At 40.3% G+C, this 23,685-nt stretch overlaps 1 protein-coding gene across 1 annotated transcript in view; it reads right to left on the bottom strand.

Moving 5' to 3' along the window:
• Positions 1-22,577, bottom strand: part of LOC307255058 (epidermal retinol dehydrogenase 2-like) — a 53,370-nt gene extending 30,793 nt beyond the window's left edge. The window contains exons 1-6 of the mRNA XM_080033660.1: positions 22,471-22,577; positions 20,317-20,644; positions 15,588-15,719; positions 13,403-13,502; positions 12,798-12,942; positions 488-613 (exon numbers count right to left, since the gene is read on the bottom strand). Coding sequence (XP_079889786.1) covers positions 488-613; positions 12,798-12,942; positions 13,403-13,502; positions 15,588-15,719; positions 20,317-20,637 — 824 coding nt within the window. The 5' untranslated portion in view covers positions 20,638-20,644; positions 22,471-22,577. The remainder of the gene's footprint in view (positions 1-487; positions 614-12,797; positions 12,943-13,402; positions 13,503-15,587; positions 15,720-20,316; positions 20,645-22,470) is intronic.
• Between the last annotated feature and the right edge of the window lie 1,108 nt (positions 22,578-23,685).

The following is a 23,685-nucleotide window of genomic DNA, read 5'->3' as shown; positions in this document are numbered from 1 at the left end:
GGGGTATGAATACTTTTTCAAGCCACTGTACAGTATAGTAATTGATAACAGACGGCATTACTAACCAAACATTTGACCATTTCTGTCAAAATAGCCTTTCCCATTGTTTAAGTCAACTACTTATTAGATTTGTTTGTCATTGAAGACATACCATAAAAGAAAGGATTGAACCATTTTCCCTGTGTTTTTGTGAGGATGCTGAGCCTAATCTGACATGGCAGTGTGGCCAGATTTGACATATTTGCAGCTTTTTCAAATGTATCAACATTAGTATGAGTTTAGGCTGGAACTGGTTCCTTTTAAAACTTAACAGGAAGTAGTTTTCAAGGATTGCATCCTACAGTTAAGGGTTGGGAGACTGAAAGAAGAGTCAAATTAATTGACACAAACTTTAGTTCCAAAAGGACTCTGGAGTCGATAGTGCTCTAAAGAGATGTGTGTAGCATCAGTGCAGTTATGTAGAAGAAAAGAGGAAAGGTAGACTCACCCTTTGAGGCCTGCAATCAAGTACATGCTCTTGGGCATGAGCAGGAAGACCTGGTCTGTGAGGACGGCGTGGATGATCTTCTTAGCTACATAGTTAGGATCCAGGATGGGAAGCAGTCTGGGAAACCTAATCAAGACAATACAAAGGATTAAGACTAGTGCTGTCAAACAATTAACATTTTTAATCGCAATTAAAATCGCATTAATGTCATAGTTAACTGGCGATTAATCGCATTTTTATCTATTCTAGCCTAAACGTCCCTTGATTTCTTTTTGTCCCATTATCTTTTCTCATTTTAATGCTCTTATCACACCCATTCTCTACACCCTTGTAATTCAGTGTAGCTATTTCTTCTAAAATATCATAATTTTCAATTCAGTGCAAATAGCTCACAATGTAGATCCCTCCACCCCTAGAACAGCATACACAAACATGATTGGAAATAATTTTTTTATTTAAAAACCAAACCATAAAATAACATAGGGTATATAAAACAAATAGTATTTGGGTTAAATTAAACTGGTTGTTGTAGGCCTAAATGTTTTGGGTTTTGTGGTTTTCATCCACGGCTTATTTCAGACCGTGTGTAGAGTGGACACACTACTTGCTTGTGTGCCGGTGGTTGCCATGGCGCTGCTGCAGCCGAGGCTTCAGTCGCCCTTCGTAGCGAAAATTAAAGTGAAAATTAATGACTCCCGGCTGCCACTAACATTCATGGAGGTTTTAGTGTAAGCGCAGGGTAGACTTTTGTAAATGACAAGCTTTCTTTTTCCGAGTAGTCCCAGGGTAGGGTTGCCACCTTGGATTTAGGAAAAAAGGGACACTTGGATGTTTGGGGCAGAGGGCTTGGCCATTATTAGGCTACCAGTTCAGACTGACCAGTGTAATGACCTATAATAACCATACGCACCTACAGTGCTTTTTTTATTTTTTTTTACAGTAGGCCAAATAGGGAGACTGAGGTGGGGACCCTGGACCTTGTAGGGGGGTCCGGGGGAATGCTCCCCCGCAAGAAAAAAATGCAACCTTTTAATTATTTATCCTAAAGGGAGCAAGAATGTTGGTGCCAAATTTCAAGACAATCCACCCAATAGTTGTTGAGCAACTGTATACGGTGAAAGTTGAGGAAGGGAGTCAGAGAAAGTTACTGGGACTCATCTTCTTGGAACCATAAAAGGTCTGTGTTGAAGCTACTGGTGGCATGACAGCGGAAGTAAGGGGATCATCAAAGTAATTGGTATGTCCTATTGGAACCGAGATATTCGTCTCAAATTGGATGGGAATTCATCCCAGACTTGTCAAGACAAGTATGTCAACCACATGGTGGCACTAGATGAAAAGTCAGTACTATGCATCATGTGGGAACCTAAAATGATACAATTAAATTATCCTCTTTGCTCTGGGACAACACAAAGTGTTTTAATGATGTTTAGTGGTTATTTCGAAGGACATCAAAGTAAGGTGTGAGATGTAGAAAGAGACAAGCCAGGTGTTTGGCCCAGGCGTAAAGCATGTGTCCTGTTGGCTTCAGGGGGCTGTTGAGCGGACAAAAATAAAGATGGACACCCATCTCCAAACACCTTTAAAAACAGCTGGCTACAGGACATCCACAAGTGTTGGGTATGTAATAAACAAAGACAGTGTCATTCTCAGTTACCGGTATAAATGTAAGGCAGTCATTTGTGTTTTTGTTCAGTCGTTGGCAATGCAGTTCTTAGTTATCAGGGGGAAGCCTTGCTAACCTACAGCTACTGTATGTTTGCTGAAGGAGTGGCTTTTTGCTTTATTGTTTGGAGTTAAATTTGTCAACTGGAGAAAGAGACACGATTGCATTAATATTGTCTCATTAATAAACACTCAGTAACTGTGCCCTCGTTGACTTCAAGTAGCCAACAAGCATCATGTCAATGTTTTGTGACATTCAGATATCTGATTTCATTTCAGACTACAATATCATCATTTACAAAGCTCTGCAGGTAAATGCCAAATAGAGGCCAGGGCCCTCATTTATCAACCGTGCGGACACACAGATTTGTGCTTAAGGAGTGCGTAAGAATATTGCCACGCAAAGTGTGGATTTTACCAACATGTACTTATACTTGGGAGTGTGTAAATATGAGCACAGCTCTGGCCATGCTTACGAACAGAATCTAGTGGTAGAATAGTGTTACTAATAAACAAAAAGTATTAAGAGTATCGCAGCATGCATTCAGCAATAATAATAATTGATAGGATTTATATAGCACTTTTTGGAGGTCACTCAAAGACGCTTTACATCACATGGAATATACAGTAAGGAAAAGAAAGAAAAAAACTGAAAACAAGATACAAATTCAAAATGAGGTTTGGAATAGTCAGGTGTGGTATGGGTGGGTCAGGGGTCTTATGCTTTCTTGAAGAGGTGAGCTTTGAGTTGGCTTTTAAATGAGTTTATTGAGTCTGCGTTTCGGATGTTTGTGGGGAGGGAGTTCCAGAGGGTCGGGGCAGCAATGGCAAAAGCTCTGTCTCCTGTGGTGCGGTGCTTTGATCTTGTGATGGGGGTCAGAAGGTTGGTGTTAGATGATCTGAGTTGGCGAGTGGGGGAGTGACGTTTGAGGAGGTTGGTGAGGTGGGGGGGGGGGGCAAGGTTATTGAGGGCTTTGCAGGTTATGAGCAGGATCTTGAAATTAATTTGGTGATGTATTGGGAGCCAGTGAAGTTTTTTGAGGATGGGAGTGATGTGTTCTCTAGAGCGGGCGTGGGTCAGTAATCTGGCAGCCGAGTTCTGAACATATTGGAGTTTGTGGAGGTAGGTGGAAGGGAGGCCTAGAGGATGCTGTTGCAATAATCCAGTCTGGAAGTGACGAAGGCATGAATGAGTGTTTCTGCAGTGGAGGGGGAGAGAGTGGGTCGAAGGCGTGCAATGTTACGGAGATGGAAGAAAGATACTTTTGTGATGTTTTTGATGTGGGATTTGAAGGAGAGAGTGGGATCTAGGAGGACTCCAAGGTTCCGGACCAGGGGGGAGGGAGTGACTGTGTCCATCAATGCATAGTGAAAGGGAGGGGTGGAGGGGAGGCGGGATTTGGGGCCATTGATGATGATTTCCGATTTATTGCAGTTGAGTTTGAGAAAATTGTTGTTCATCCAGGTTTTTATTGCAGTGAGACAGGTTGTGAGGGTGGAGAGGATGGCAGGAGTGATGGTTGCTGTGAAGATATAAAGCTAGGTGTCATTGGCGTAACAGTGCAATTGTAGTCCGTGGTGGCGTATGATGTGGCCAAGGAGAAGAATGTAGAGAATGAACAGAAGGGGACCAAGTACGGAACCTTGGGGGACACCATGTGTGACTGGGGTGGTTATGGATTTGCAGTTATTGATGGAAATGAAGTGGAATCTGTCTGAAAGGTATGATCTGAACCAGGAAAGTGCAGAGCCGGTGATGCCAATGGATGATTGCAGGCGACTGAGGAGTATGGTGTGGTCGATGGTGTCAAAGGCGGCGCTGAGATCGAGGAGGAGGAGAACGTTGAGTGAGCCAGAGTCAGATGCGAGCAGGAGGTCATTTATTACTTTGATTAGAGCTGTTTCTGTGCTGTGGTGAGTTCTGAAGCCGGATTGAAATGTTTCATACAGTTGGTTTGAGTGGAGATGTTGTTTGAGCTGGATGGCGACAGAACGTTCTAGTAGTTTGGAGAGAAATGGGAGGTCTGATGAAGGCCAGAAGTTGTCAGGGTTTTCAGGGTCCAGGCCGGGCTTTTTGAGGATGGGTGTGATGGCAGCAAGCTTAAAAGAAGGGGGTACCGTACCAGAGGTGAGGGAGGAGTTTAAAATGTCAGTGATGAGTGGGGTAAGATTTGGGAGACAGGCTTTGACAACGATAGAGGGGATGGGATCCAAGGGGCAGGAGGAGAGTTTGATGCCAGTTAGCAATCTCAACATCCACAAAGGTTGTGTGTTTCCTTTAATTAGAAAACACTACATTATTAATTTTTTTACGCACTGCTGATAAATAAGGCCCCAGGAGAAAGACATTTATTTTATGTTTAATCATTAGGCCTACTCTACAGTATATGTATTTAAGCAAAAATATTTAAATCAGAGTTAAACTTCCACTGGACTGAAACTTTGACATGCAGGTTTAACTCTCCTGTATAGATTTAATTAAAAGTGAACACAAACTTGAGTCACATTAATTTGTGGTGAAGGGATATCTTTATACTATTAAGATGAAATCATAGCCTTATTTCCAGCAATCTAAATGGTCTGGGAATTGTATGTTACATATCGTAATAAAGTTCATCATAGCCATCTCTACAATAATAATAAGGGATCTTTTATTAGACCTTCTTTAACTTTCTTTCTGCCGATCATATTCGTTATGTGAAGGGAGAAATACTAAACCTCCTTTATTTAGACTTGTAAATAATTTTTTAGTAAAATAACAAGAAAGATAAAGATGTGTGGGCAATCGGGATATAGGGGAGAGTGACCTAAGATGTGCCACTTTTTACTCAAAGTGACTTTAAAGTGAGGCCTTGACAGTAAAGTCTCCAACTCAAATATCTACATATATTTCAGAGTGTTGTGCATCCCTGGCAATAAAAACTTTGGATCTGGAATAAACTGTTGAAGAAATATAGCTTTCGGAAAAAAAGTTGTCTTGTGGCACAACTTGCCCCCGGTGTGGTGTAAATTGTGCCGTTGGCGAAAGTACCATGGGGTAAATTGTGCCATTGATATATATCTCCTAAACTGTAATGAAAGACAAATCCATTAGACAATCACTTATTTAAGGTGTATTTAAAGTAAATAAAGTAAATATTTTACAAGGATTCAAGACAATTTTCTTAAAGAAGGCCTAGCAGATCTAATGGTTTTACCTGCAAAGCTCACAATGACAAAGTCCCCATCATCATCTTTCTGGCCATCTGAACTCTCATCAGTGGTGTCGTTAAGTGGAATGGAGATGTCACTCTCTTCTGAGCTACTGTAGACAATCACTTTCTTTTGGTGACCAGCGTATGCAGCCATGCCAATGGCACAACTCTCAGAAATGTACTTTGCACTAGCTGCTCCGCCCTTGTAGAACCAACTGCCACCTGGCATATGTGATTACCCCTCCATTTCTGCCTTTAAATCAAGGCTCAAAACCCATATGTACACCCTGGTTTTTCCTCCCCATTAACCATCTTACCTCTGCACTACTATCTTTGTTTATATATGGATGTATGGGCTTTATGTCTTTTATTTTGGTTAGTTATTTTACCTTCATTTTTTACCTACTGAATGCACTATGTTCAGCACTTTGGACAGTGCAAACTGTTATAAATGTGCTTTTTGTTACGATCTGGCAGACAGGCAGGCAGGAAAACAGGACCCAAATGCAAGACGTAAAACTAAAAGATATTTATTGTCCAAAAACTTAACAAAAAAAGCCAACAGGCGAACATCCAGGAAAACATAAAAACATAGAACAAGCACAGGACAGACTCACCAACAGGATACAATGCTCGTACAGGGAACAAAGAAACACTGGGGGTTATATACACACACAAGACAGGGTAGACAACGAGAGACAGGTGAAACACATTAGGGGCGGGAACAGCAATCAACACGAAGGAAGCTAGACAGGACATGGGGAGGAAACAAGACAGACATACCAAAATAAAACAGGAAACCACAAAAACCAAGACAGGACAAGACGGACCATGACACTTTTATAAATACATTTTACTTACTTACTTATAACTCACCCCAGGCCCTCTGGCACAAATCACCTGACATTGTGCTAACTATATAGACACAAAGTGTAGCATACTAAAGCACTAAAACGTGTCAAATATTTCCAAACGTGTTTATAATTGTTCAGACACAATAATCAAAAAACCTTGATCATGGAAACATTTTTTTAGCTTAAATGTGCTTATATCTTATTCCATGTTTCTCCCTTCTTTACAGGATGAGTTAAATGGATGTCTCTTCTTAAATATGTGGTCACGTTTCCAATTTCTTCTATGGTTTTCTAGAAACAAGGGGTGGCACAACTTCTCCACCGGCACAACTTAGGCCACTCTCCCCTATCATGTTTCTTGTTTTAAAAATGCCCCTCGCATTTGAAGTATTTACTCCTCTTTGTTTTGTGTCGGTTGTAGTAGGCCTATGTGTAGCTCTTCTACGGATGTTTCTAATAGGCCTTCAAAATAATACTAGAAAACGAACTGCATCCGCAACAAAGACACAATCAGGCTTTTTGCTCACTCCCCCAACTGCACTCGGCTACTCTCGTCTACTTTGCAGACAAGCCGCAACTGACCTCCAACAAGCCTATTGTCTCTTCCATTGTCTGTCTTCTCAAAGGTCTCCATCAGAACCAGGGGGCTGAGCCAATAGGACAGAGGCTCAGGGGGCTTGTCCAATAGGATGATGTTCACAGCATCTCGGAGTATGGACAGCTGGAGCACTCGCTCTGAGCGCCACATCACAGTGCGGATGGGCCCTGACCAAGCGTGGGTTATTGACGCTCTGGGAGCTCAGTTCAAAATACTCCACCTTTAAGAGAGCACACTGGCTCTCTCACAGTCAAACCTTAAGACAGCACTACAACATTACCTCCATTTTTTTTCTTCATTTACATGAAGTGGCATTTTATACTAAAGAAAAATACTTGACAAAACTAATAAATATATAAAAGACAGGGAAAACAGGACAGAGAAAATTATGTGAAAAGAGATAAAGTGTGATATTTAAGCCAGGCAGAGCTAGAGAGAGATGATAATGGCATAATTTGAAGCAAACAGAGCGATCTACAGACAGCGTTATTGACTTTGTGATCAAAGAAGCATGATCTTTATAGTTTATGGTGATCCTAAGATGTGATTCGTTTTGGTGGCTGAACCACAGTTGACCGTATGGATTCAGCTCCCTTCACAAATCTCTTTACCGTACTTTCCGTACTATATGCCGCACTGGACAATAAGCCGCAGGTGTTATAATGTTTAATTACCATATGTAAGAGTTCGTGCACAGAGGGGATTGTCGGGAAAGAGATGGCAGCTTGAGGAAGCTCCCACATTTCAACAAACAAGTTGCATATTTGCATAACGTACGTAAGTGTTACCATTTTGTGCAATAGTAGGGATGGGCACGAGTGTTTTCGCTACTCGTGTGATCGCTTGCATTCTTCGAGGATCAATCGATTCCTCGTTAAACTTTTTTCTATTTTTAGGACGCAACGCATCTGTCTACAGAACAACGGTTGACCGCAATAAAGCGCTCAATGCTTATGTCAAACAGTCACAGTTGCCATATGATATTAAGGATTTATTTTCCACAAGTTTAAAACACATTTTCCTAACTGAAAGTAATTAAATAAGCGGGCCACAATTTAAACCGATCGAGTAGGTCTGCGGTGGAGAGAGAAAAAAGAGAGAGAAAAAAAGCATGGGCTTTAGTTGGCTAACATTCAAAATAGACATTTAAAATAAGAAGGGCAGCAAATACAATACAATTATTGTCCTACAATTTAAACACATAGATAGGCTAAATAACTCACCAAAGCAGTAGAAGTAGTATCCAACCGCGTAATGCTCACTCCTGTCCGTGACTAATTACCGCGACTAATTCCTCGTTAACGGAACGTTACACCGTCAGCTTTTGAATCTCAAACCTATATTCCATAATAAAGGCTTCTTAAATGTTGTTTGCTCGAATGTGCCCGAAGTCAGCCTGGCTTCTTTAGGCCGACGTGACTTTCCAAGTTTTCCAGCACCGCATTCAGCTCCGCGGTGCTGTGGAGACCACACACTGGCTGCGCTGCACGGAGGTGGCAGTTATTTGCGGTTTCTGTTTGAAACAACGCTTAGTTTATTTAACTTGGATCAAAATATTTAATTTTGTTAAACTTTATATCCGTTTTGTGCCGTTTTGTACACGTATATAACATTTTAAAATAGGGGCGGCCCGCCGGCCGGCCTAAAGGCTACAAACACTAAAAAAAACAAAAAACGATTTTCCTCATCCACCAATCGAGATCATTTGAAACGAGGAGTACTCGAGTACTCGATTACTAACGCCCATCCCCAGTAGCTACAGAATATATACTGTGCTGTGTAATAACAGGGTCGAAAAACGGGGAAAAAGTCGCGGCTTGTAGGCCGAAAAGTACGGTAGATATCAGGGCCATCCCTGATATCTAGTATTGTGCCTGAACACGTTCAATGAACGATCATTCGAGAACTCGTTCATATTTGGGGCAAACGTGAACTGAACGGACTGTTTTCTGCCTGATGAACGTTATTGTGAACGCGTTCATTTTGGCGTTTGTGAACGGCACTCAGTTCATCGTTCAAGAGAGTGCCATATTTCCATAGAAAACTAGCTAAAACAAACAGTAAACAGGCCTTAATATGTACCGGAAAAACACCCAATCTGGCCACACCAGCCACCACAGAGTTGCACCGCTGCATGCGTCATCAAAATGCTCAATGTTTTTTTTGCGCCCCCAACATAGCCTGCAAGGCCAATCTGCCAGGAAGGCCTTTTGCCCATGCCCTAACCCTAACGCTGCCTTCAGGGTTTGTTGGGGGGACGAAACACCCATCAAAATGCAAAGCATGGAGGCAAAAAAAATTAAGGAAAATGTACCAGTATTGCTTTCTTTAGGTTCCTTTTCAGTATGGACTGAAATGGAATTTGATGTGAATTGTTTCCAGGTTTGGAAAAATATTAAACCATTTGCACCTTAAGGAATACTGTCCTGTTCTTGTTTGAATCATTCCTCATTAAAAAGACCATTCAAACAGAAAGTTTTTCCTCATGTTTTTGAGAATATACTGTAGCGTTGAAAGCCGCAGCTGGCTTCTCGTGTGGACTGAATGGACGGCAACAAAGCGTTAAATCAACAATGGGGAAATGCGAGTATTTTGAGGGCTGTCCCCTCAATGCTAATGTAAACTGGTTGGATAAGAATTCCACATCAGATGCACAGATGAAATCTGACACACAGTTTAAGTGTTAAAACTGATACAATAATTGCTGTCTGTGGTTCTATATGGGCCGTGGCAATCATTTTGAAAAAGAATATCTTGCAGCAACATATTGAAAGAAAAAAAAACTATAAACTAGTTAATTTTTTACAGTTTTTCACAATTGTTTAAACACATTTTTTGGAACATCAGACACAATGTGCACAATCTGAAACTAATTTACCAACTGCTTAACCAATTCTGCTGAACTCCAAACACATTTCCTGCCTTAGACTCATATTCTCATTCCAAAACACACATTTTTCACAACACTACATACAATTTTCTATATATTGTACACTCTTCCTGAATTCTCTCTCATGGTATTCACACAGAACACACTGCCAATCAAAGTTCTAAACTCAAAAGGCTTTTGTGCAGTTAGCTATAGAAGGGTCAGAGATGAGCTCCTGTTTGCTCTTTTGGTACAAATACAGTTTTTGCCGAATACTGTAAACACTAAAAGTGACTGCTATGACCACAACCTCTTACTTTTGTAACTATGCCCTAAACCAAAGCACCAACCCGACAAACACGATAAATGCTTTGCACTGTGTTTGAAATTCTCCAACACACTTCTTGAAAAAAAATTCAACTAATTGAATACCAATCAGTCTAAACCTTAGCACTACAAATAGACCCCAGGTGAGCTCAGCTCATTTCTGAAACAGTAAGAGTCAGGGGAAGAGGAGGAGAGAGAGAGACAGGAGTACGAGGACAAATAAGGCAACAGACGGAGACACATACAACAGAGACACTATAGTGGACTATGTTATAGATCATGGCCTATCAATGGGGGAGCCTGGACAGAGAGTGCAGCCCAACCTGAGTCGCTCCATAATTAGAAGATTTGGACTGGATATCAGGTGATCATTTCCCTGTTGCTTCTCAAAGGATGACATTAGACTCAACAGACCTCGCTCAGCCCTTAATCTCGCTTCGTAGTATACCCCTCAGGCTGTGAGAAATGACGTTGATGGTTCTTCCACAGCGGTGTTTCTTATACTCTCTGTTAGTACAGTTAATCCCAGGGAAAGCCATAATGTCACGGATGGTAACAACACCACAAAAGTCTGTGGGTACGTTCCAATACCCGTTCAACAGGCCCTCGTTCACTTGCCCTAGGCACTTGCCCTCGGGGGAATCCCCGCTGCCATCTTAAGTGTCGTTCCAATAGTCTGGAAACTGAAGTGAACTTCGTGAGATAGACCCTCGGAGGGCTGAGTGATCAAGTCAACATGGATGGTCACTCCGAGGTGGATATCACCCACAGTGCATTGCAGTTCGTCTTCTTCTTCTTCTCCTTTTATTTTCCGATAGACTGTAGGGTGAATTCGGGTAATGTGGGACGATTTTCGCAATTTTGACTTCAGCGACCTATTGCGATATCTATCCAACACATAATCTCAACATATTATACATTTCTGAAATCTGTAAAATGTTTTCTACAACACCAGAAGAAATTTTTTTTAGATATGATACCAAGAAGAGACATGCCACAACTATTAGAGTTCTTTGTGACAAATTAAATATTCGGCCTAAATTTGATAATCTGGGACAGGTGACGTGGTAATCTGGGACAGTTGTATTAGCCTTTAAAAAAAAGACTAAATCACCATATTTTCTGCAGTTTAGCCTCACTATCAACAAGTCCTATACAAGCATTGTGGAAAAATGACAAAAAGAAAGCTGAATAAGTCAAATACATTGTACAATTGATGAATTGATCTACCATATGCAATTATTCAAAACATTGTCTTTCAGTCATGGTCTCTTTTCCTGACATTGTGGGGCCATTGTACTCTGTAGGCCTAATGCATTGAATTTTGCACATTATAGGTCATATATTTTTATATATTTTATGAGATAGGCTATTGTATTGTACTTTGCAATAGTAGTTAAGCACTGTAAATGCATATTTTTCCAATTTGGATCATTTAAATGACTGTCCCAGATTACCCAAAACCTGCTGTCCCAGATTATCAATCATATTTGATAATCTGGGACAGCAACATAATGGTTGAAAAATAAAAATCTAAAACAAATATTCAACATATTATTGCATATTTTGTTTCTTTAACATATCACAAACATAATTGCCAAAAAAAACAAGAATGTGCATTATTTTTGAAAGAGTTATATCCTTAACATTAAATTGATCAGAATCCTATGTCATTGACCAATTCTCGAAATTCTCAGGGGAGCTTCTGTTTGATAAGTGCTCTTCCTCTTCCTGTGACATCCCCCCCATGAAGACATATCATTTCAGTTGCGTGACATTCATGCTAATCCTGTAGTAATTTTTTTTTTGAAAAAACTTTGTTAGATAAGGAAATAAACACATTTGAGCTTAAGTGTCCCAGATTACCCAATGTCCCAGATTACCCGAATTCACCCTATGCTTTTAGGGACATCGTGGCCACCCGCAGGACAAATATATATATATAAATATATTCCAAAACGCCTCAATTAGGCTATCCTATTTCCATACGAACAATCCAGTGAATGTATTGCAGTTTACACATTGCTGCTATAACACCGATGGCTGCCAATTAGAGGACTATTTAAAACAAATGTTTTTGGTTGAAAGTATAAATAAGAAAATATGTCGGAGCAAACTATTTACATGTGTAAGTAACAATATCTTGATAATCTGAGTTACCGTGTCGAAATTCAATGTTTGTTATGCTATGGAAATGGCTTTCTGCAACATAGGCTACCTTAGCAGAATGTTATACTTCTGTATTATTTGCATTCAGATTTACCTATGTAACTGACGGTCCATTGCGACTACAAGGGCAAGTGGGCAAGTGGGTTCCATTTAAATCCTCCGCTCCTCCCCCGCCCAGTCTCCCTCCGCTCTCCAAGTTCCCTCCGTGCAACGTATGCTGTTACGTCATGCCAAGGGCTGAGGGTAAATGAACAAGGGGAAGTGCAACTACTATTGGAATGCAGGGTGTGTCTGCCAGGGCCCCTTCAGCACTGCATGCAGTTTTATTTCTTATTTTATAGTTATTTGGCAATTTTTATTTATGAATATTGCTTTTTGCCACTACAAAATCCTCCCTAGAATAGGAACATTTACAATTTATGACGAAAATATGTAGCCTTGTTAATGCAAACCAGAAAACCCATAGTTGATACAACCAGATGATAACAGGCCTAATGATTATCCAGGATAAACGTTGGACTATGCTTAGGTCACCCACTTTGGCAGACCAAAGTCGACATGGAGAAAGACTGGATATTAGTAGCTTCATTTCAGCCAATCAGCTGTCAAAGACGAATCATATGAGGAAACTTACTTTGTTTGACATCCATCGAACATTCCAGTGTTGATGAAGTACGGGCACACAATGGTGGTCTTGACTCCATCTTTCCCAGTTGCGAGCAGTTCCAGACCGACCGATTCTGCAAAACCTACTGCAGCAAACTTACTGGCACAGTAGTCTGTAGGCAGAAGGGTACAATACAGAAGTAATGGTGGACTTAGATTAGGGACATAGCTAGCTTGATTCATGAACATTTGTTAAAGAAAACCCGTCATAAAATGTCCAGAAGAATGGAAGAAGCAGTACATTTAATGCTAAGTTTAGTGATCCCAGCAGCTGCAGCTACTGCTGCTGCTGCTACTTATCAGTTAGGACAAGGCAAAATAAAACAAAGAGACTTCTGTCCCAAACAGAAATTGTTTAAAATGATTATGTCGCACTGAATAAATAAGTCTGGCCATTAGACTACCAATTTTCGAATTGTTTAAGGAACTAAAAGCTTATGACCATAAGCATTTGAAAGATGCCGCAATGTTGTTGTTGCCACAGAAACAACAACATTTGCGTTTGTTTATGGTACTCTCATTTAGGATTAGTGACATGCATGATATGATTAGGAGGAGAAAACACAAACACACCTGCCAATCCATTTACTCCTATGAGTCCAGCAGAACTTGCTATGCTGACAAGATGGCCATGATTGTTGGCAATCATAGCAGGAAGAAAGGCCTTGTAGGTCTGAACAGAGAGACAGAAAACAAGTAAAACATGAAAATATATATGGAATCCTTAACGGAGGTAATCTGTTGTTACAGTTCAGACGACTGACAAACCTCCAAGTACATAATACAAAGAAAAGAATCATCTTGATTATTAATCAAGATCAACAAAATATATACTGGGTTTTATTATAATGGTATGTTCATGGTAACCGATTTATACCATCAATGAATTATACATGTCCATTAACTCATGGGGTGTCCACACTTACAACCAAACACACATGCACATTTAATGGTGTGTAGATAATATTTGCTAAACTTTTTAAATCAACATTATTTTTCAGGTTATGATTCACTGCTCTGTCAAGACTGACTTAAATTGAATAAATACACAACAAAATAGTTCCTTCTCTTTGGCAGAAACTTGAAGGAAGTGTGCTTTTTCTCCCGCTCCATCTCTCTCTCTCTCTTTTCTCCTTTCCTATGGTAACAGTGAACTTGAACAGAAAAGGAGTCCACATATGAAGGTCTGCAATGTGGGAATGCTACAGCACCTCATGATTTCACTATAGGCTACATTTCCTCTGGTCGGTTACTGATCAGTTAATGAGCCGAGAGCTATCAATTAGAAACAATATTCTAAATGGCATCACTATCATTACTGACTGAATTAAACAGTCTGTTATTATTCCTTTTGGAACAATCTGGGCTCTGTACACAACATGTTCACCAAAATCCGGAGACAAGCTGAATTGGGGGGGGGGACAACTGGAGTAAAGACTAGTGCTGTGTCTGAAATGGCGCACTTACGTAAGTGCACTTACATTGAGTGCACTTTATTATCCCAACAGTACACTTACTTATAGACGCAGTGCTCTCATTTCTACAGTGCACTGTCCGGAAATTACTTTGCATTTTGACGGTTCTTCTTCAGTGGTATTTTTTCTGCTTGTGTTACCGATAGCCAAAACAGACACGTTAGTTGCGGAAAAACAAAACAAATGTGTAATTTAACTTTTGTAGAGCACGTCCGTCTCCATGGTTACTTCAAGCTCCTCTATTTTGATTTTAATGTTCCGTCCTCTCCGTTACGTAGGCAAGATGGCGGCCGTTGAGTGTGGAAAGTGTCCATCGCTCCACACTCAAGTTTTAGACCGTTTTGAGTGCACGACCGAGGAACTTACAGTGCACTGCATTTTGGCACACTCTCCGGTTTTGCGCAAAGTGCACTCAAAAAAGTAAGTGTAAGTACAGAAGTGCGCGATTTCAGACACAGCATAGGATTTTTTATTTATTTAACTAATATTGCCTAATCCATGTGTAGAGGGCACAGTCACACTTGGCCTGGTTGATCCGTGCTAAGCTTAAACCAGATTGTCCTCCCTCCCTCCACAGCCTACACTGATGCTGTAGATCCGGGCCAAGGCTTCATCGCTTCTTGCATAAACGTCATCACCTCGTAGAATGCATCGATTGAAGTCATCAGCATTCATCTTTTTGTTTTGAACATGCGCCGTATTGGAGTTGGTCGTATCAGACCAATGTGAACACTTCGTTAACAATATTTTAAATGTCAGTCAATGTTTTTTTTTGCTGTTTCTTTAAATATGTATATTTTCTTTCATTAGTTTGTAAACATTATACGTTGTCTTATTTTTTTCTTTATGTTTTTTTTATCTCTATAACATCATGACATTTTAGAATTATTTAGGTGGGGGCTTCAAATAAGCCCACTGGGTTTTTTGTCTCTCCTGCACTGTATTCTTTTGTTGTTCTGTACATTTTTAATAGTGCAAATCAAGATATAATTAAAATCTAAAGTAAACAGTCTCATATAAATGAAGGATGGGACTGTCTATGCTGCTGCTCCTACATGAGCATCTGTACCATGCTGAAGCTCACCTCTTCCAACCGGGCCAGGGCCAAGGAAGTGTACGGAGTAGGAGCACACACTAGACTTTAGCAGTCAATGGTGCTTAGGCATGGTATGAATGGCTACTGTGAGCGCGCCCTTATTCTATAGTTCCCTTGAGATAAAGTCTCCATATGAAAGCATATGAAGTGATTTTACAATGGACATGTCTGAATGTGTCTTACTGACCCAGAAGTGAGCCATGGTGTTGACCTCCACCGTCTTCTCGATCAGCGAATCAGGAGCTTCCATGAACTTCTTCCCCGTCACGATCCCAGCATTGTTCACCAGGATGCTGACGTCGCCCACCTCTCTCTTCACCTGCACACAGCAAATCAACATGTCCGTCATGTATGATGCAATCTCATTTGGTAAAGATATTCTCAAGGGGAGACAGAGCTCCCACACAAGAAGAAAACTGATTAGATTCATATCTTTGTACTTGTTCTTCACAAACACAAAAAGATAAATCTATAGCCCCTTTTAACCCGCCTTTCCTCCCTTCGCCCTGCTGTATAAATGGTACCATTGCAGAACAGGGGACGAGAGACACAACAGATTGTTCCGGGAATTTGAGGTAGTAAAATTGCCGGCACAATCTGTTGCACCTCTCTGTATTTAAATGCGTCTGCTTGTTGTTGTGGAACAGGGGCGAGTGTGACGTTCCATCGCCTACGATCTAATTATGCGACCATGGTAGCAGTTGAAGGACGATGGATAGTTAAGCAAATATCACATGAGAGGGAGTAATATAATGCCTGATTTATACTTGTGCGGCTCTGCTGGGTAGCGCGGACATCGAACGTTCTCATGAACCGTTGATAGTAGTTTGCCCATGTCGCAGATTGCACACTGCACTTTTGATGTAAATTGGCGAAATCCATTGCTAATCAAATGAAAACTGGAAGATTTTGAGTTTGACGATAATGAGGAAGAGCTCCTGTGCTGTTGCTTTGATGCCCAATCAAGGCGCGTCTGCGGCATCAGGCGCGCAGTGTTGGGAATAACGCCGTTTGAAATAACGGCGTTAGGTAACGCCGTTATTTTTTCAGTAACGGGGTAATCTAACTAATTACTTTTTCCGTCGTTACAACGCCGTTATCGTTACTGAACGTTAAATGTGGTGCGTTACTATGAATTGATTGAATAAACTGTGTAATCCGAATGCACCCCTAGCTCCATACTACACAAACTGCTAGTGAGGAGACCGGTGTGTTTTAAGAAGTGTTTTATTCAGTGTGGATGACATTATAACTGTCAGTTAGCGCCGTCACGTCAGTCAGCCGGAGCGCCTGTTTAGTGAAGTTTCTTTTTCTTTCTCTCTCTGTTGTGTGAGCGTGCACGTTGCCGTAGTAACCACCTATCAATCCACGGTTGAAACGTGCTCTCCCTGAGTTTGTTTGCATCGCCCTTGTGAGTAAGTGCATGGAGTTTCCCGATCTCTATAAATTATAATTTATGCACGTTATTAAACGGCCGCGATGCGCCGGTTGCAACAGCTGTTTAGCGTGTATGTATAACGAGCCGAATATTGCTATTATTCTTTTCCTGGGATCTGTATGCTGCTGTGCATGTTAAAGAAGGAAATAAACATAGGATAAATCCTTACTCCTCCTCTCATCGTCTCATGCTTCATAGTCTGACGTTTTTAGCCTCAAGTGGTGATTTAGCCGACACCTCTGAAGTGAATCCAGTGAATCCAATCAGGCTTAAATGTGTTTAACATTAACCATGTGGCCTGATGTCCCCTTAAAAATACTTAAAAAAAGGAACGGCGTATAATCTAGCTGGTTATAAGTAGGGCTGGCCCGAATTATTCGAATATACGAGTATTCGCTTGTTAAAATAGTATTCGGAGCTCAATTCAGTATTCGGAATATTAGTTTTTTTCTGTTTTTGTTTTACGAGTATTTCTACACATACGTACATACACACTTATTTCTGTTTACAGTAACGTGACTTCACAAACTGTGAGTGTGTGTATGGCAGAGTGCTGTTCTCACAGCCAACCTGTGTCACACACACACACACACACATTAAGCTCGTAAGTGAGCGGAGTGATTTTGTCAGTAAAAGAAGGCCCTCTAACTGCAAGCCCAAGCACTTCTGCTCTCTATTCACCGGCCAGTGTTTTTAAGCAACTGACCAGTGCGGCGCTAAATGTTTACATCACACCTGACGCTGCCTACAGGCACCCCTCTTTCATTCCGGAATGTGGAACGCTGTGTAAATTGGCACACTGATGTACCAGCATGCCGACTTTGCTTGGTTCTGTGTAAATAACACAGAAACAAGCAAAGCCGGCTTATTGGCGTGCTGTTGTTCCGTCAATATGCCGCAATCTCTGTGTAAAAGGGGCTTTTGATCGACAACTACTGGACATACCCAAGCAAGCAGAAATGAACAATTATAACAAAGAAGATCACATCCACTCTAAGAACCTTGTACATCCACAGTGCAAAGTCTTAAAAACAACAGAAAAGAAATAAGACAAAAATAACTGGCTAATACAACAAGACTACATTGTTCATTTAACTTGTGACTCTGAGCCCCTGTTGCTACCACAATGTGGAGAGGAGAGCTCTAGTTCCCTGTCATTTTTGCAGTTGAGAAGTTTTGTTTGAACAACAGGTTTTTCTACAATGCCCGATGGGTTTAGCTTGAAAGAAAATTTGCATTTCTCTGGGACAAGCAGTTGATATGCCTTGGGGTCACCAAGGCATATGAACTGCTTGTCCCATAGCAGGTGTCTGTGAGAGCTACATAGTGTTTCCATGTGTTTCTGGGCAGTTGACTTTGAAGCGTTTGTGTTCCTGCTCTCTCTGTTTACCTGGGACTAGCCATTACAATTCCTGAAAATGATGTGACTTTACACACAACAGATATCCCTCCCCTGCCTCAAGCACACACCCAACACCCACAGCTTAACATTGTTTAATGTTAAATTAATTCATTTATTAAATGTAATCAAATACAGTATATCCTGAAGGCAGCACCATGACACACCTAATAATCTCACACAGTCTCATTGCTGGGTTGTGCTGACCATATATTTACATACATCAATGTAGGCCACGCCCTGGTTTACATATACATATACACACACACACACACACACACACACACACACGCATGCACCGACAGAAATTATGTGAATCAAATATGAGATATATATATATATAAATATGAGTTTCTGGCTTTGTTCTTGCATTTAATTTTATTTGAATGATGTCATGCTTAACTTTTATCATATTCTCTGTGTATATCTGTATTTTGTATGATATTTCTCTTCTTAAAAACATGCTTAAAATGTATTTTTAAAACCTGTATATTGTATTTTGAGATTTAAAAAATTAAAAAAGGCTGTATCCAAAATCTGTTAAACATTGGACACTTATATGTTGGAAAAGACTCTGGTATTATCCAACATCTAGATTTTTGTTTTTTTAAAAGAGATGCAAATTTAAATGTAATAATTACTTAAATATTTCCAAATTTGCATATTTCTTCAAACATTTCAGAAAAAATTTAAACAAAAAAATTATTGTTTTAATGTATGTTATCAACTGGCTACAGTAGGCCTACCCATGAAGAGAAACTGAAGGATTGTAGGCTATAGCGCCTTTATATGGTAAATGTTATACACTACTGATGAAAAGAAAGAAGCCCACAGTGAAATAATGCTGCAACGTGTGATTTTATAGAACGCTTCATTAACAGCCAGTGTGTGTAAGTCGCCAGGTAAAATCATTTGAGGTGAGAGTGGCGCTGCATACAGTAGGTCTAGGCTATTTTACTAGAAACGCCGGTCGCAATTCACTTGTTCAAATTTCCAGGATTTATCTACGTAGATCAATCCGGATTTTCCATGTATGGTAATGCTGCAACGTGCTCAGGCACGCTCCGGCCATGCCTGCGCGCACCGGCCTTCCTGCTCAAATCTGCCCGCGCCGCTGAAAGTGTTCCGGAAGGTAACCAATCACAACGGAGTGGGGTTGGCAGGAGGGGGGCGAGGGGGCGGAGAAGGACGAAGCCCAGTGTTGACAGATAATGCTGAAAGCCCCAGATGAGAGGAAGCATTTCCCGAAAATCTACATAGTTTTTTGTGCTGTGATTCGTGTTAGGTTGCTCAATAGGAGTCATTAATGAGAAATTAAGACCAGAAAAGTAGTATAATAGAAGATCTTTAACGTACGGATCAATACGTTTACTGATTTAACTAGTTTTCTCAGTGAGAATGTATCGCTCAGACAATATTGTCAGGTCCGCAGGATTCCAAAGTTGTAGTTTCCTTAAAGGGCAGCGCTCTAAGAGCCGAATTTAAACTCAAACTCTTTACAAAAACTGGTAGGAGCGGGTTAGCAGTGCAGCCTCTGTTAACACGGTGATCTAGCCAGGTAAAAAGAGAGCCACCTTTCGTGATACTGCAAACTCTGGCTTTAGACTTAACAGACCTCGCTCAGCCATTAATCTCGCTTCGTAGTATACCCCTCTTCAGTGTCTCACCTTAAACCGTGGCTCTTATTTGGAATTTCGCTGCTGACCAGGTTGTCCACCCAGGTTGCGATCCTTGAAGGTTCTAGATATCATTTCTGGTGAACAACCGTTTACAACATTCCATGTCTGTAACAACAGGCACATTTAACATATTTTACTTAAAGCTAATCTTTGGGGCCCAAGTCATGATTGTTGATTTTATTAAATGATCTCTTATTTTTAATATCAATATCACCACCTAAGATAATCGGGACCCATGTCTCCTATATTGCCGTGCCCACGCTCAATGACTTGAGTGCAATGATATTAAGTAAATGAAAGACATGGCCAATCCTTCCTTTGGACAGCTGGGCACACCAACCAGCAGGTTACAGTAAACCTTGGAGGCCAACAGCCTGCAGCTAGCAGCATGGTAGCTCACCTGGTCAGCAACTCTGTACACCTCGTTCTTGTCACTGCAGTCACACAGGTAGTAGTGAACCCGGCTGGCTCCGGCCTGTTTACTCAGCCTGGCCGTTTCCTTCATGCCGTCGTGGTTAATGTCCCACAGCACCAGCACCGTGCCCAGAGCAGCAAACTCCTGAGCCATGAGGCGCCCAATGCCACTGCCTGAGCCTGTGATCAGCACCACCTCCCCAGAAATGTTCTTTTTCTTGGTGGGCACAAAGAGGTGGACGAAAGCCTCCACATTGTACCAGATGGACAGCAGCAGCACTTGGATAGTTTCCAGGAAGAAGTTCATGATGGATCTACAGGGGAAAGGGAATACATTAGAGAGAGAAACATAACAATGGAACAGCAAGGAATCTCAAGCACTAAGTCTAAAATACATGAATAGTGTTTAAAGGTTGAGTCAGAGGTTCTGGAGAATGCTTGTTGTCAAAATCAGTGAATATCTTACGATCCGCAATCTGGCCGTACTGTGTGTGTGCTGAAAAAAATCAATTGATAATACACAGCATTGTCTCTGTAAACGGTCATGTCGCTAGCTACATGTTTACAGGTCTTTTTACAGGTAGTGGTTTGTGAAGAGGTATTCACTGATTTGGACCGAACATTAGATTGACAACAAACATTGTCCACAATTGCCGACTCCACCTTTGATGTTGACTTTTCTTATCCAAATCAATTCCTTTGACTATTAGTTTAGCGCTATGCGTTGTTCAGTCATCAGTGTGTTATTGTACACCTGGGTTGTCTGGCTTGAAATAGAGAACAACTTCACTGACCAAATCAGTAAAACACCAATAGCATTTACTTATTCAGTGAGTGATGGTCTGACTTCTACATGAATTTAGAATGAGCACGGAAATAATGATTGCTCTTGTACAGTGACAATTAAAGTTTATTCAAACAAGATGGCTGTGTCCTCAAGAATGTTGAGAAAAAAAGGGAAAAGCTGTGTTACTTTGTCTAGAAATGTTGTGTTATACCAACATATCAAGTCAGCTGCAAATTAGTTCAGTGTTCAAATTATTTTATATATTTTTTTAATGAGAATTAAATTTGTATTTCACAATATATAATAACTTGTTTATCTAAATATTATTTTTCGCTGACAATTTATTGCAGTTTAAGCAAATTCTATTGTTTGTTGAAAAAAAGCTTATGAATACTGAATTGAGCTTTGAATACTAACTTAACAACAAAATGTATTAGAATAATTCATGACCAGCACTACTTCTATGATATAAAAGTAGCTCATACAGTTTATAATGGATCTTTTGACAAGGGACAGCTGAAACTACAAGACAGCCAAACACAATGATAGACCTTCCAAAGAAATCCAACTGGTGGTGTGCGGACCATTGCTTGATGTTTGACCACCGTGGGTGGGCCTAACATCAGGCCAAATCCATATAGGAATCCAACCTCCTCATAGATGATGAAGCAGATTATAACTTGCATTTCCTACTGACGAAGCAATACAACTGGACATAGCTTGTTAATATAAATTGAAATAATAACTTTCAGTGACATTTGATGAATTAAACTATTTAGTTTAGCCGGAGTGTTTGCTAGATATCGCCTACTAATTGTCTGGTGATTCACTTATCTATTCTATCAGTTGAATATTTCTAAACTTTCAAAATTGGCATCATCATCTACATGACATTTAGAACTGTGATTTAGGCCTACCATAAAAAGTGCCATTTAGGCATACAAATTGAATCTAAATGTTTAAAGATTCAAGAAAGTTTCATCTGAAATGTCCAAACCTGGGACAGGAAAAATATTCATACACACCAATAACTGTGGGAAATAGGAAAATAACTGTTCTAGCCACTACAACATGATGTAGGCTAAAGTTCAGGAGTTTGGACGACTTTTGCAACAACAAAAAGCGGAATAGAATACAGATAGGCTAGTTAAAAGATGTTCAATCAAAATGATATTCTAACTCACGAATCCAATTTTAGTCGCGAGTAGTTTAACAGCGCTCCTGAACCGTGACTACCAGCTCCGACCAAGACCTTTGCTCGCCAAAGGCTTACGTCACAACAAACACACTCGAAACATTAGCGTGTTATCACGTTGCAGTTTTTCAAATAAATAAAGAAGCAATAGAACGTACCGTGCTGTTGTTGGGGTAACGAGTTGAACAGGCTGGGCTCCGTCTGGTGTGCAGATATTAAAGGTCGGGTGTTTTGTAGCCTCAGGAGGGAGAGAGACAGCAGGATGTGATAACGGACGCCCTAAGTGTCACATGACAGGCTACCAACCAATCCCAGCACGGCGTCTACTCTTTCACGCGAGGTACTGTCTGTGGGGTTTCGAGTGTGTTCTTCTATGGTTCCTTTTCATTAAACCTGCAGTGTGTAGAATTCTGGGTTTTATTTCCTAGCAGATTTTGTAGAAAGTAATTATAATATCCATAAGTACGTTTAATTTAGTGCATAATAGCTGAAATTTTTTTTTTTAATTATTATTTTTTCCCTTGGGTCTCATATATGTCCATATTTCTGCATATTTTGGACCAAGGCCTATTGCCGCCATCTTGAAAGTGTCATAGTTGGAATGTCATCAGGTGCATTGTTTGAAATTTAGAATTGTTCTTGTCCTTGAAGGCCACTGTAGCTTCTGTTATTATTCGAAAGGGTTGGGGTTACCCAGGGAGCGTTGCATTCTAGAACTTTGTAGAACTTTCTTGATGATGTCATATTACACACTGCACCTTTAAAAAAAAAAAAAAAATTAAACGTAGTCCTATGTAGCTCACAATTTTTTTTGTCAATAATAAATGAAAAAAAAAATGAAAAAAAGTCCATATATGCTATGTAGATGTCTTGTATTGTAACATGTTAGCAAACAGTTTTAGGGATTCAACAACAAGTTTAGGAACAAGTTATAGGAAGAAAATGCATATTTTCCTTTCTTTATTAAACAATGCATTAACAACTACAAAAAGAGTAACAGACACACACATTAGTCAAGAGAAGAGGCAGGGGGAGTTTTCAAATGGAGACCGGGGGCAATTGTAACACTTTTTGGTTTTAGTGTCATTACTCAAAAACCTCTTGAACTATTTAGATCATTTGTTTTAAATAGGCAATGTGTATACTCTACTTGTGAACATTAATCATTTTATTTTACAGGCAATGTTAGACTTACAATATCGATCTAGAAATTGAGAGTCAAATGTTACAATCGCCCCCTGGTGCCGGGGCAATTGTAACAGTGCTTGGGGGCAATTGAAACAACAGATCTCATAGCTTCATACAAACATTAAAGGAATACTTCACCCATACGGAACTGTCGTTCTATCATTATAAAATCACTATTATAATAT

The sequence above is a fragment of the Ammodytes marinus genome (assembly GCF_949987685.1).
Source record: "Ammodytes marinus genome assembly, chromosome: 9".
Lineage (NCBI taxonomy): Eukaryota > Metazoa > Chordata > Actinopteri > Uranoscopiformes > Ammodytidae > Ammodytes > Ammodytes marinus.
The sequence above is the reverse complement of the archived record's forward strand: the minus strand, read 5'-3'. Positions and strand labels throughout refer to the sequence as shown.